Consider the following 13,617-nt stretch of genomic DNA (forward strand, 5'->3'; position numbering starts at 1 on the left):
CCCGTGTCGGTTCGCAAAAGCGGTTTTGCGCGAACTGCAAATGCGTTTTGTGGGCCGGCGGAATGCGGGGTCTGCTAGAGTTGCTCTAAGGTGACCCGATATCATATACGGATAAACATTCTTTATGTTGCCATTTCTTTTGTTCTATGTAAGAAAAGAATTTACATTCTGATGTTTGTGGCATTTAAAAAATCAATGTATGTAAAATTTTAAAAATTGCATAAACATTATAAAAACATTTCGCGTAATTAGAAACACGTATGTTGCATTCTATATTTTCAGGCATTTCAGAAAAAGTTTGTGACTTTAAAAAAAGTATACGATCGACAAAAATGTTCATGTAGTTAGAAAGAAATCCGTACCATTCAAAAAAACTCACTCACCATTGAAATGGCAAAGTTTGATAAATTCTTTCAGACAAATCAGCCAAATTTTGTTTGAATTCGAATAATTATAAATTATAAAATCTACATAAAAGGAAATATAGGCAGACGAATGTAGTAAATTCTTTTGGAAAAATCAATGATTTTTTGTCTAAATTTGAATAATTTTAAATTTATGAATACAGATAAAAGGAAATATAGTGCATAATGAATGTACATAAATTTTCAGAAAAGTAACTTATTTTTGTTTGAATTTGAGTAATTTTGAATTTAAAAATCTAGATAAAAGAAAATATAGTGCAGTGTGAACATGCGTAAATTCTTTCGGACAAATCAATGAAGTTTTGTATGAATTCCAAAATTTAAAATTTGTAAATTTAGATAAATGAAATATAGGTCAGAATGAAGGTATGTAAATTTTCCGGACAAATCAACGATTGTTTTTGAATGGATTGAAAAAATTCGTCCACCCTTGTTTAAAAAGTAAATTTATCTCATGTAAGGCATCAACTGTCGTCTTGTCTGGTGGTTACCCTGGCTCTTCTTATATTCGTTTATACAAAGCATCTTTTTTTTAGAATTATAAAATGCATCTTTGGTTGCTAAAAAGAGTGCATCTTTAATATGCATTTTTATCCTGGTATATATCTTAGTAGTTCACTATTAGGCATGAAGCATTGTCAGGTGTAGTGGTCAGGACACCCGCGCTAGTGCATCAGGCCACCGGGTCTAACTCTAACCCGTCCTATTTTTTATTCACACAGTACAGTGATGAGTGGAACCCAGCGAAACGACAGTTAAAGAAAAATCCGAGGGTCTTCCTAAAAAAAATCACATGCACCGCTATCTGACAGCGCCCCCTTGGCACGCTGGTGTGCCATGCAGGCAGCCGATACGTCCGTGTACGTGAAATGTGATCGTATTTGCACATTCACACAAGTTTAATGATTAAAATCATATATTTTATAAGTTTGTGCATCAAATTGACCATCGTGCGCAAGTTATAAGACTTCCGGTGTATTTATCTCTGTCGTGATTATGATGAGACGATATGATTTGTGTTGGATGATACGATGAGACTATTATATGTATGATATGATGAGCATATTGCATGTTTATGATATGATTGGAATATTATATAAAAACTAGAAAAAACACCGCAAATACGTAGCAGAAAAAATATATGAAAAATATAGCAGTAACGCTCTTTAGCAGGAAGCAGTAGTGCTCTTATATGGATGAACGAACGCTACTGCCAAGCTACTTAGCAGTAGCGCTTTTTTTGGACAACGCTACTGCTAAGTAGGTATAGCAGTAGCGTGTATAAAACGCGCTACTGCTACAAGTTTGCTGTAGCGCCGCTCACCGCGCTACTACTAGGCTTTTTCCTAGTAGCGAGTTGCTAACACAACCATATTATTTTGTAGCCATGTTAACAATTCATTAAATTTGTTTGTTTTTTATGTGTATTTCTTTATGATTCAAGGGGGTTTTAAGTTCTGATCAACACACACTTCTGTTTTCCTGTCCGCTCTGATTCGGTCCGTGTCCGTTTATAGAAGTATCTGTTTTCGCATTCATTTCTGATGTTTTTGTATTCATTTCTTCTTCTGCAAAATATATATAAAAACAAATGTGGTAGCACCTACTTCTATCCGTTTCCGCTCTGTTTTCATCCCTAACTGATATACACCGGCAATACACGAAATACATATAGAAATTTGCCGATGCTGATCAATGGCCACAATTTGTGCTTGCCCTAAATCCTCTCCCACGGTGAATGAGTTTTTTTTTTGAAGGAGTTTTGTGACCCACGTGTTTTTTGTGACCGACGTGTAAAAACGAAAGTTGTCGCGCGTTTATGGGCCAGCCCATGTGCTAGCGCTGCAGGCGACGCGGACACCCCCTAAAATGGCGCTCCTAGAACCTCCAACCCTAAATCCTGATCCCCCTTTGCTACTCTCGACGGACACCGGAGTGCTACAACATCTCAACCCGCCGCCGCCACCCACCCCCTACCCCCAATCGGAGTGCATCTACCAAAAATCCGGCGGCCTCCACCGGTGAACCAGCCGTCGCGCCTCCCGAGTTCCCCAAGTCGCGCCGCCACCGACCTGCAATTCGGCGTTTAGATAGAAGAGCGACCTAATTCCCAAATCCCGACCCCAATATATCCAGATCCATGGCGCTCTCTACTGTATTGTTCCACCCCATCAACCTGATGGAGCCATACGCTGCCGGCTCCACCTCCCGACGCTCCGGCTCTCCCGACTGGGTCTTACTCCACAGGTCGGCGCGTTTCTCCGACCTCCAGAACTCAACCACCGTCAAGTCCAAGACGAGGGATGGCCAGGCCGTCGAGGTGTCCTTCTGGCTCGTCCATCCGCCGGGTGTCTCCTACTTCTCCGTCCACTGCCCCGGCCTGAATGAGGATGACTTCGTCAGCGAGCCCTGCGTCATCTGCGCGGAGGCGGCCCTCGTTCTCTTCTGCGTAACCCTCAACATCCCTGGTAATTTGACGTCCACCCACCACTTTGTCTACAGAGCCGGCCCCGGGGAGCCAGCACTGCACCTGCTTCCGGACCCCAATCCCAATGTTGCAGTGTCTGCAGCTGCAGCCCTGAAATTTGGTCTCTTGCCGTTCCACGACGAGCACTATGCCGTGGTATTCCTAAATCGGCACTTGACCAAATATGGGACTTGGCATTTTGTTGTCGACCTCTTCTCGTCCAAGGATCAGGCGTGGAGCACTAAGCTGGCCTCTCTGGGGTTATTATCGGATTCTCAGTTAGAGTTTTTGGCCTCCCACGTGTCCTGCAAGCAGATCGTGGTTGGGAGCAGCTCACTGGGTTGGGTTATCTTCTGCGTGGTATTATTCTTCTTCGCAACCCGTCCGATAAATACCCTATGATCGAATACATCTCATTTCCTGTGTCAAGGCCTTGCATCACAGTCAATGAAGGATACACTGCCCAACGTTTTCGCGATGTTGCCTGCTGCCATAATTTGATCAAGTTTGTCGACATAGAATTTCATGACCGTGGGTGCAGCAGAGATAAAGGTTGGAAAGCCTCCACATGGAACATGAACATTTTCTGGAACGAATGGCGCCCACGCCTCACAGTTGAAGTTGCTGATATCTTGGTTCACCCAAGTTATGATGCTTTATTGCCTGAGCTGCGGGACCACGAGACACAAAAACTGGATCTGAGGAAACTGATTACACATACCCCCACCCTGAGCATGTATGATGATGATTTTCTCTACATTACGTGCAAAGTGAATGATGAAGACCACAAGGCCTGGGTCATCGCAGTGGACATGAAGCTTGAGGCTGTGGTAGCAGTGGCCCCGTTTCCTGCTAAACAAGACAGCCTCATGCCAGTGTACTATCCATGCGCGTTTTCCAAGCACCTCAACATAACCCCTGGTGATTCTTCCTTCTTTTGCCTCGCATTATTTATCTTTTGCGCTCTTGGTTGAAATTTTTCGTTTTCATTACTTTTTAGCTGTTCGTTAGACTTTGAAAATTAATAACTTGGGTAAAAGAAACTGAGCTCGCTCTTTTGGTGAGCTCTGCTCGTGGGCAACTCACCCACCCGGCTTCAACCCCGGCGGCCACAGTGTAGAGTTGTTTCGTGCAGCTGGGCGCCCAGCCCCTTTTTGTCCTTTGATTTAAAGTCGGGCTCAAAGACACTATTTTCAAGAAAACTTAATACATGTTGATGCGTTATAAGCAGGCACGAGGCAGCAGTCCATGCTCAAAAAGCGTGCTGCCAGTAATCAACTATGAATAAACTCATCTTTAAAGGCCTCACACCTGTAGGTAGACGGCATGTGCCATCATAAACACACAACCACCAGTTCTGTACCCTCCATGAGTCTTAACTCTCCTTGTGGTTTGGTGGAGATACACTAAGCTGAATCATGAGGTGGATTCCTAATATTTTGTGGAACGATCACACCCGAGAATTGAGGTGGTGATGAACCACCCATTTCATTCCTTTAACCAAACAAAAAATACAACGCTAATTCAAATTCACTCATCAAAGCTAACTGAAGTATCCAGTATTCAAACACAAGTTTGTCCTCGTCAAATGGCTTTTGCACAATGAAACACCAAAATCTTAGTGGCTTATAGTGTGTTGATGAAATTCGGAACAAGAAGGGACCAAATTTTATCCCCCCAATGCTCTACCCCATAGAAGTCAGTTCATGTTTGTTTGTGATTGGACTACGATCCTATCTTAAGAAGTTATCCGAGTATTTTTTTCCTGAACTTTTCTTTATAACTTTTCCTTTATCCAAATTATTATTGCAGGGCTTGATGTGGCCGATCCAGTGCGCAAGTATTTCAAGGGGTAATTCATATATTGCTAGATTTACCTGTTCCAGGATTTGTTACTTCTTATTTACATGACATCTTGTTGATTTTTACTGCTGCTGCTGTTGGATGCCTATTGTCAGGATGGATGCAGCGAAATGTGCTCTGGAAATTCTGTGGACTCAAGACTGGCTCAGGGAACTTGGTAATGGATGTCCACTTCTTGAGATACTAGCTTCCTATTAGCTTTGGTGTAATATATCATATTAGCTTTGGTGTAATATATCATATGTGCAAATGCGGATGTGCAGCCAACATTGACCAATTGCATGTTTGGTCTCTGGAACCTATAATTAATTTCCTGACCACCATATGAAAAATGTCTCCTTACTTTACTCTGCTGTAAGACCCTAAACACCTGATCAAGGCAAGGATAATACTATATTGGATAATTATGTGGTTTCTCCCTTAAATTTTGTGATCTGTCCTTTCTCGGTGTGAATGTTAAGCATGTACAGTCCTTGAGGTATTATTAAAGCACTATTGTTTTTTAGCTGCCGCTGATGTGTATGAACTTACAAATTGATTGTCATGATCAGAGGTTTTTGTTGACACTGATACAGCATTCTTCTGAGATTCACGTCTTTATGGTCCATTGCAGATGAATGGTTGGAATTTGAGGGGTCATGTTACACCGATTGCATATTACTAGACTGTTGCCCAGTATCATCTCTACGTTTCAATATTCAATCAGTAAGTTACTGTTCTAGTTTCCAGACTTTCACGATATGAGTGCATCATGTTCTATTTGCTAAACTTTTGTCGTCAAATTTGCCTTGTTTTGTTTCTTTTAGAAGTTGTTGGGCTTTGCTTCCTCAAGCTTTGAATTGTTTCTCTTCAAACCATGAACAAAGCCATCCATGGATACCATATTTAATTTCCATAATTCATTAGCTGGATCCCAAATTATGAACTTACCTGAATCAAACAATTCTTAATGCAGGTAGTAGAATATGCTTCTTGTAATGGTCGAGGCAAAGCTGCCTCCGAAGCTGTGAATGTTTGCTTACGGTATATACATGAAAGACTTATGCAATTGTCTCTGGAATTAACCTAGCTCTATTCTTGACTACAATTCTGTTGTTTCCTAGAGCTTTGGAAGATTTCAATTTCCAACTGCGCAAGTCACCGAGTGATCCAGTATTATCCGCTGAAGCCTTGAGGAGCAAAATCAGTACCACCCTTGGAGCTTTAAACACGTACTTGCAGATAAAACCCTTTACTTACATTTAAAAATTAAGTCATGTAGCTATTCTTATTACTTTTTCCGTCTTTTCCAGTGTCTTGCAAATTGCGCCACATACAATGATGGCGAGAAGAAGGAAGCTTCCAGATGCCTGCCACCAAAGAAAAGGAAAACAAACAATTGAACATTGTGAGAGGCCAGGCGATAACAGTGACTACAGACATGGCTTTCCTGATGATGACCTGCTTGTGTCGACCTCAACATCCAGATCCATGCCGCTCTCTACTGTATCGTTCAGTCCCATCAACCTGATGGAGCCGTATGCTGCCGGCTCCACCGCCCAACGCTCCGGCTCTCCAAACTGGGTCTTACTCCACTGGTCGGCATGTATTTCTGACCTCCAGAACAAAACCACCGTCAAGTCCAAGACGAGGGATGGCCAGGCTATTGAGGTGTCCTTCTGGCTCGTCGAGCCGCCGGGTGTCTCCTACTTCTCTGTCCACTGCCCAGGCCTGAAAGAGGATGACTTTGTGGAAGAACCCTACGTCATCTGTGCGGAGGCCGCCCTTGTTCTCTTCTGCGTGACCTTCAACATCCCAGGCGATTTGACGTCCACCCACCATTTCGTCTACAGAGCAGGCCCCGGGGAGCCAGCACTGCACCTGCTCCCGGACCACAATGCTCCAGCATACGAAGCCTAGCAATTTGGCCTCTTACCCTGCGGCGGCACTAACAACGAGCACTATGCTGTGGTCTTCCTACGTTGGAACAAGACTATTGGGGATCATATGTTTGATGTCCATGTCTTCTCGTCCCAGACACAGGCATGGAATAGCAAGGTGGCATTGCTGTCTTTATCAGAGTCTGAGAACAAATTTTTTTGTAGGCATGATACCTGCAAGCAGATCACGATTGGTAGCTCACTGGGCTGGGTTGATCTCTTGCGTGGTATTCTTGTAGTTCACAAAGTGTTTGATGAATATCCTGTGATCAAATACATCCCATTTCCTGAGTCAAGGCCTTTCTCCCCAGACAAGGAAGAATCTGACGCTCCTCAATATTTTCGAGATGTGGCCTGCTGCAATAATATGATCAAGTTTGTCCACATAGAATCTCATGACCCTTGCTGCACTGGAAATAAAGATTGGAAAGCCACCACATGGAATAGGAAGCTTTCTTGGGGAGATTGGCGTCAGCGATTCACAGTTAAAGTTGATGATATCTCCGTCGACCAAAGTTATTCTGCTTTATTGCCTGAGCTGTGGGACAGCGAAACAGGAAAGTTAGATCTGAAGAAACTAAATTTCTACACCCCCACCCTCAGCATGTGCGATGATGATTTTCTTTACGTCATGTCCAAGGTGAATGATGAAGACGACAAGGCCTGGGTCATCACAGTTGATATGAAACATGAGGTTGTGCAAGCAGTGGCCCCATTTTCTGCTGGAGACATGGACTTCCTCCCAATGTACTGTCCATGCTCTTTCCCCAAGTACCTCAACATGACCCCAGGTGATCCTCCCTTCTTTCCCGTCGTGTAATCTACTAAGCAATGCTATCTTTTGACTCTTATTTGTCTGTTGGTCATGTGTTTAGGAGAGTGCTTCGCTATTGGTAGTATTGACATTAAACGTTTAGTTATTCGTCAACTTTGAACGTTAGATAGGGTGCATGTGTTGATTCATAGATGTTGATGCATTAGAAGCAGGCTTGAGGCTGCCGCCATGCTAAAAAAATGTGCTCCCAGTAATCAAGCATGGACAAATCTATCAAGGCCTCACTCCTGTAGGCAGACAGCATTTACCCTGGACACACAGCCACCTGTTCTGTACCTCCATGACTATGTTTCTTGTTGTGCTTAGGTGCAAATATGCAGAGTTGAGTCGAGATCGATTCATGATACTTCTGGGATTTTCTCAAATGTTGTGCTTTATAATAATTTATTTAGGTGGTGATGAGCCATCTACTTCATTTCATTTCTTTTACCAAACAGAAAAAATGCCATGGTTCCCTTGGAAAAAAGAACGAAAAAACATGGAATCATTGATGCTAATTCGAGAATTCACACATCGAAGCTAATTAAGATTTCAAAATTCGGAAACGCAAGTTTGTCTTCAAGTGGCTTTTCCACAACAAAGAAGGAACTTGTTGGCTCTGTTTTAAGCCTCAAGTGTCCTCAAAATGTCGTATAACGAGATCCACACATTGTTTATCAGCCCTGAGGCTTCCCGTGCGGTGATGAGGCAAGAAAGGGAACAACTTTTATTGCTGTTCGGCCTGTGTTTTGTGCCATGATCCTCTGGTCCTGAGTGGCTTCAGGCTGCACCCTTGAGAATTATATGGTTTCCTTCCTGATATTTGGCTGGTAACTTCCTTTTTCCAAATTATTGCAGGGGCAGAGATAACCAATCTAGTGCACAAGTACTTTAAGAGGTAATGCATATGTTGCTACCCTTACCTGTTCTAGTATTTTTCTTATTTAAAATGACACCTTATTGACTTCTGCTGCTATTTGATGCCTGTTGTCAGGATGGAGGCGGAGAAATGTACTGTGGAACTGCTGTGGACTCAAGATTGGCTCATGGAACTTGGTAATGAATTAGTCCTCTTCTTGAGACATAGCTTTCTATTAGTCTTCTTCGTTGTAATATAGCACATCTGCAAGTGCATCCAACATTCAACAAGTGCATGTTTAGTGTCTTTAACTACAATTAATTTCAGGAACTGAGATGCAAATGTCTGCTCAGTTTACTCTGTTGTATGACCATAAACAATTATTTTCGAGTATAATATCTTCAAAAATTGTGTGTGGTTCCACCCTAAATTTTGTGATCTCTAACTTTGATGGTGAAAATGTTAAGCATGTACGATCCTTGAGGTTTTGTTAGTATTATCATCATTTCCTTGAGGTTTTGTGAGTATTATCATCATCATTTGCTGTTGCCGATATATGATCATGTGAATTAAGGGTCAGTTCTTTTGGTAGCTTAAAAAATAAGCCACCTCCTCCCCAGCTTTTCTCATAAGCCGCCTCTCTTATTTATCGGGGCTTCTAAACTAGTTATAGGATAGCTAATTTAGAAGTCTCAACAAATTTCAAGGGGCGGCTTATTTTTTTAAGCTAGGAGAGGCAGCTTATTTTTTAAGCCGCCCAAAAGAACTGGCCCTAACTGTCATAACCAGAGGCTTTTGTTGACACAATGTGACATCCTTATGAGATTCACATCTTTTGGCCCATTGCAGATCAATGCTTGGAACTTGAAAGGTCAATTTACATGGATCACAGATCACTACAATGGTGTCCAGTGTCGTCTCTACGTTTCAATATTCGAGCAGTAAGTTATATTCTGGTGTCGAGAGTTTCACGTCATGAGTGCATCCTGTTGCTTTGTCCTCAACTTTGCCTTGTGTTGTTTCTTCGTCATCAATCTTTTCTTGCTCAAGTTTCGAATTCATTCCCTTCAAACCATGCACACAGCTATTGATAGCGCATCTAATATTTCCTGTAATTTGTTTGCTCGGTCCAAATTATGAACACTCAAGCTACCTGAATTGTAAAAAAGAAAAACTTGATGCAGGTGGTAGAATATGCTTCCTCTATTGGTCAAGGCAAAGCTGCCTCCAGAGCTGTGGATGTTTGCTTACGGTATATACATGAGGATACTTGTGCAATTGTATGTTTAATCGACTTGGCTCTATTTGTGACTATGTTGTGTTGTTTTCTAGAGCTTTGGAAGATCTCAACTGCCTACTGCGTAAGCTGCCGAGTGATGCTTTACTATCTCCTGAAGCCATGAGGAACAACATCACTAACGCCCTTGAAGCTTTAGAGAAGTACTACCAATTTTGACAATATTAGAAAAGAAAAAATATCATGTACTTGTACTGTCAAAATGAATCATTAGCTATCATTTTTAACTCTATTCCGATATTTTTCAGTGTTTTGCAAATTGCGCCACCACCAATGATGGCGGGAGGAACAATGATGGATGAAGCAATGACGCCTGCAAATGCCCCAAAGAGACCAAAACCAATATTTGAACGTGGCAAGAAGCCAGGCCATAAAACTGAGCACATGCAGCCTGGCGGCAAGTTATCCTATGTTCGTGGCAAGAAGGCAGGCCACAAAATTGAGCCCATGCATCAGGCGGACCTTGACCGGCAACTGGAACTCAACCTCCATGGCTCTTGGGGTCCCTGGTTGAGTTCTTTGCCCCAAGATGTTTGGTTCATTTTGGCGATTGCTTTCAGTGCACTAGTACGTGCATGCTTGCGATATCTAAATTAGTAATCTTCATGCAAAGCCAAAGATATTCTAGGTGCTACTTCTTGCTTTATTGCATGTAAATATTTGGTTGTTGGTTACCGTATGACGAGCCTGGTTTGTATTAAGCAGTGGGTGTTAATTGAAGCCAAGTTCTGTAGCTCACTTTCTGTATTCCTGTTCGCGGGTGCTTGCTGTGTGAAGCGGCTCACTTGAATGAGAAAATGAAGTGGCTGAACTAAATCTGACGCATTCTGTAGTCAGTAACATCAGCACATTCCATATGACTAGAAGTACAAAACATATTAATTTTTTAAATTATTTGGAACTTCATATGTCGGCCATGACCACCTTTCACTATTGGGCAGATCATCATAAATCTGGAAATAATATGTCACTGATATCAGTCGCAAACAAATGATACTTGTAAGATACTCCCTCCGTTTGAAATTACTCGTCCAAAAAATGAATGTATCTAATGTATTTTAGTTGTAGATACATCCATTTTTGCGTCAAGTAATTCCGAACTGAGAGAGTACTAAATAAACGATAGTATGTATTCCCTCTGTTTCAAAATAGATGACTCAAACTTTATACTAAAGTTAGTATAAAGTTTGAGTCATCTATTTTGAAACGGAGGGAGTACCACAAGAATTTGCGGCGGAGGTACATGGTAATAGGAAGGAAGTGGTCCAATCTTCACATGATCGAGGAATGTATTTCGTTAGTACTCCTCTGTAAAGAAAGACAAGAAGATATCTGTAAAGCATTGCATCAGAATAGAGACAACAAGTCCTGGCACCAATTTTTATAGTACTTCATTCCAATAAGACATGGTCCGTGATATGCTAATAGAATTAAGAATTGATATATCTAGGTATAGTTATGAAACAATCACAAGATTACCAACATAACTGATACTCCTCTGCAGTCAAGTTTAGGCAACTTTTGCTTGTAGATTATTGGAAACTTATATTGTTTCACATATGCTTAATTGCTTATAGATAGACAACACTCGATGGTCCTGCAGTCACATATGATACTTTACTTGATATATCGATGAGGCCAAATTTTCTACCCCGGGAGGGTAGTTACTAGGTGCCATCTACAATCCCTCGATCTCGTGTGAGTTTGAGCTTTGAGAGTCGCATGTTTTGTGTATCTAAACTATACAACATTGTATCACTGCTGAACTAATACATATGCAGCTTGCACTAACCCATTTCCATGCATGCCAGCATTGAAAATGAATTCACAAAAAAGCGATTGCTGAATCTAGGCTGCATCGTCCATGTCCTAGACACAACACTTTTTGTATGGCTTTATTAAGGTGTGAAATAAGTGTGGATGTAGACGGAGGAGAGGCGGACGAGAGGCGGAGGGGAGATCTCGGCGCTGGTAGGAGAGGCGGGCGAGAGGCAGAGGCGGCATTTATGATTGATGAATCACCTGTTGTATTCAGGTTCGAGACATTCCAGACGCTGAGGTCAAACCACCGGATCATGTCTTGTTTGTAAACTCAACCCAGTGACACATGTCAGTATTAGTCTGTAAGCGTTCGCATATCGGTCAAGTTTTGCTCAGGTGGACCCAAGGCTGAAAAGTATCAAAATATGTCGTGTGGTAGGTGTTACTTAGAAGGCGGTAGATCTTTTCAGAGGAGTTATAGTTCTCAATCGATATGTGGAAGATGCTTAGCATTCTTTTATACTAATAGATATGTGACCATTCTTGACACTCACCCAGATGATCTATGCATACTTAAAATAGTGAAGAAGTCAGAAGTCAAGGTAATTTTCTTGCTAATGTCATTGTTACGAACATCGAGGGATCGATGCTAACCCCGAAAAGATCAAGGCAATTGAAAAGATGCGCCAACGTATCTATAATTTTTTATTGTTCCATGCTATTATATTATCTGTTTAGGATGTTTTACATGCATTAATATGCTATGTTATATTATTTTTGGGACTAACCTATTAACCTAGAGTCCAGTGCCAGTTTCTATTTTGCCCTTGTTTTTGAGTTTTACAGAAAAGGAATATCAAACGGAGTCCAAACGGAATAAAACTTTCGCGATGATTTTTCTTGGACCAGAGGACATCCAGAGGACTTGGAGAGGGGGCCAGAGGAGTCCCGAGGAGCACACAAGCCCTCAGGCCATGCCCTAGGGTGGGGCGCCCCTGTCTTGTGGACCTCTCGGGAGTCCCCCAACCCTAATCTTTGCACTATAAATTCCCAAATATTCCCAAACCATCAGAGGCATCCACCAAAATACTTTTCAGCCGCCGCAAGCCTCTGTTCCCGTGAGATCTCATCTTGGGGCCTTTTCCCGCACCTTGCCAGAGGGGGGTTCGATCACGGAGGGCCTCTACATCAACCTTGTTGCCCTTCCGATGATGCGTGAGTAGTTTACCACGGACCTACGGGTCCATAGCTAGTAGCTAGATGTCTTCTTCTCTCCCTTTGATCTTCAATACAATGTTCTCCTCGATGTTCTTGGAGATCTATTCGATGTAATACATTTTTGCGGTGCGTTTGTTGAGATTCGATGAATTGTGGCTTTATGATAAAATTATCTATGAATATTATTTGAGTCTTCTCTGAACTCTTTTATGCATGATTAATATATCTTTGTACTTCTCTTCGAACTATCGGTTTGGTTTGGCCAACTAGATTGGTTTTTCTTGCAATGGGAGAGGTGCTTAGTTTTGGGTTCAATCTTACGGTGTCCTCGCCTAGTGACAGAAGGGGTAGCGAGGCACGTATTGTATTATTGCCATCAAGGATAAAAAGATGGGGTTTATATCATATTTCTTGAGTTTACCCCTCTACATCATGTCATCTTACTTAAGGCGTTACTCCGTTCTTATGAACTTAATACTCTAGATGCATGCTGGATAGCGGTCGGTGTGTGGAGTAATAGTAGTAGATGCAGACAGGAGTCGGTCTACTTGTCACAGACGTGGTGCCTATATTCATGATCATTGCATTAGATATCGTCATAACTTTGCGCTTTTCTATCAATTGCATAACAGTAATTTGTTTACCCACCGTATGCTATCTTCAAGAGAGAAGCCTCTAGTGAAACCTATGGCCCCCGGGTCTAATTTTCATCATATATTTTCAGATCTATAAACCAAAAAACTCAAAAATACCTTGCTGCAATTTATTTATATTTACTTTAGTTTGCCTTTTTATTTATCTTTTATACCTATCTCTATTAGATCCCAGTCTTGTTCGAGACCGTGAAGGGATTGACAACCCCTTTTTCGCGTTAAGTGCAAGTGTTTGTTAGTTTGTGCAGGTGCATAGATTGGAGACTTGCTTGTGCCTCCTACTGGATTGATACCTTGGTTCTTAACTGAGGGAAATACTTATCTCTACTTTGCTGCATCAC

At 41.8% G+C, this 13,617-nt stretch overlaps 2 protein-coding genes across 2 annotated transcripts; both read left to right on the forward strand.

Annotated features, from left to right (window-relative positions):
* The first annotated feature begins 2,336 nt into the window (after positions 1-2,336).
* LOC123182904 (uncharacterized) lies at positions 2,337-6,654 on the forward strand. The gene is made up of 7 exons (XM_044595573.1): positions 2,337-3,813; positions 4,705-4,744; positions 4,851-4,912; positions 5,369-5,460; positions 5,711-5,778; positions 5,859-5,966; positions 6,048-6,654. The coding sequence occupies exons 1-7, from the start codon at positions 3,291-3,293 to the stop codon at positions 6,652-6,654; spliced, it is 1,500 nt and encodes a 499-aa protein (XP_044451508.1). The 5' UTR covers positions 2,337-3,290.
* Positions 6,655-6,741: 87 nt separating this feature from the next.
* On the forward strand, positions 6,742-10,437 carry LOC123182905 (uncharacterized). Its single transcript, XM_044595574.1, has 7 exons — positions 6,742-7,465; positions 8,347-8,386; positions 8,483-8,544; positions 9,197-9,288; positions 9,532-9,599; positions 9,680-9,787; positions 9,893-10,437. The coding sequence occupies exons 1-7, from the start codon at positions 6,742-6,744 to the stop codon at positions 10,239-10,241; spliced, it is 1,443 nt and encodes a 480-aa protein (XP_044451509.1). The 3' UTR covers positions 10,242-10,437.
* Positions 10,438-13,617: the final 3,180 nt, after the last annotated feature.

Source organism: Triticum aestivum, chromosome 1D (assembly GCF_018294505.1).
Source record: "Triticum aestivum cultivar Chinese Spring chromosome 1D, IWGSC CS RefSeq v2.1, whole genome shotgun sequence".
Classification (NCBI taxonomy): Eukaryota; Viridiplantae; Streptophyta; class Magnoliopsida; order Poales; family Poaceae; genus Triticum; species Triticum aestivum.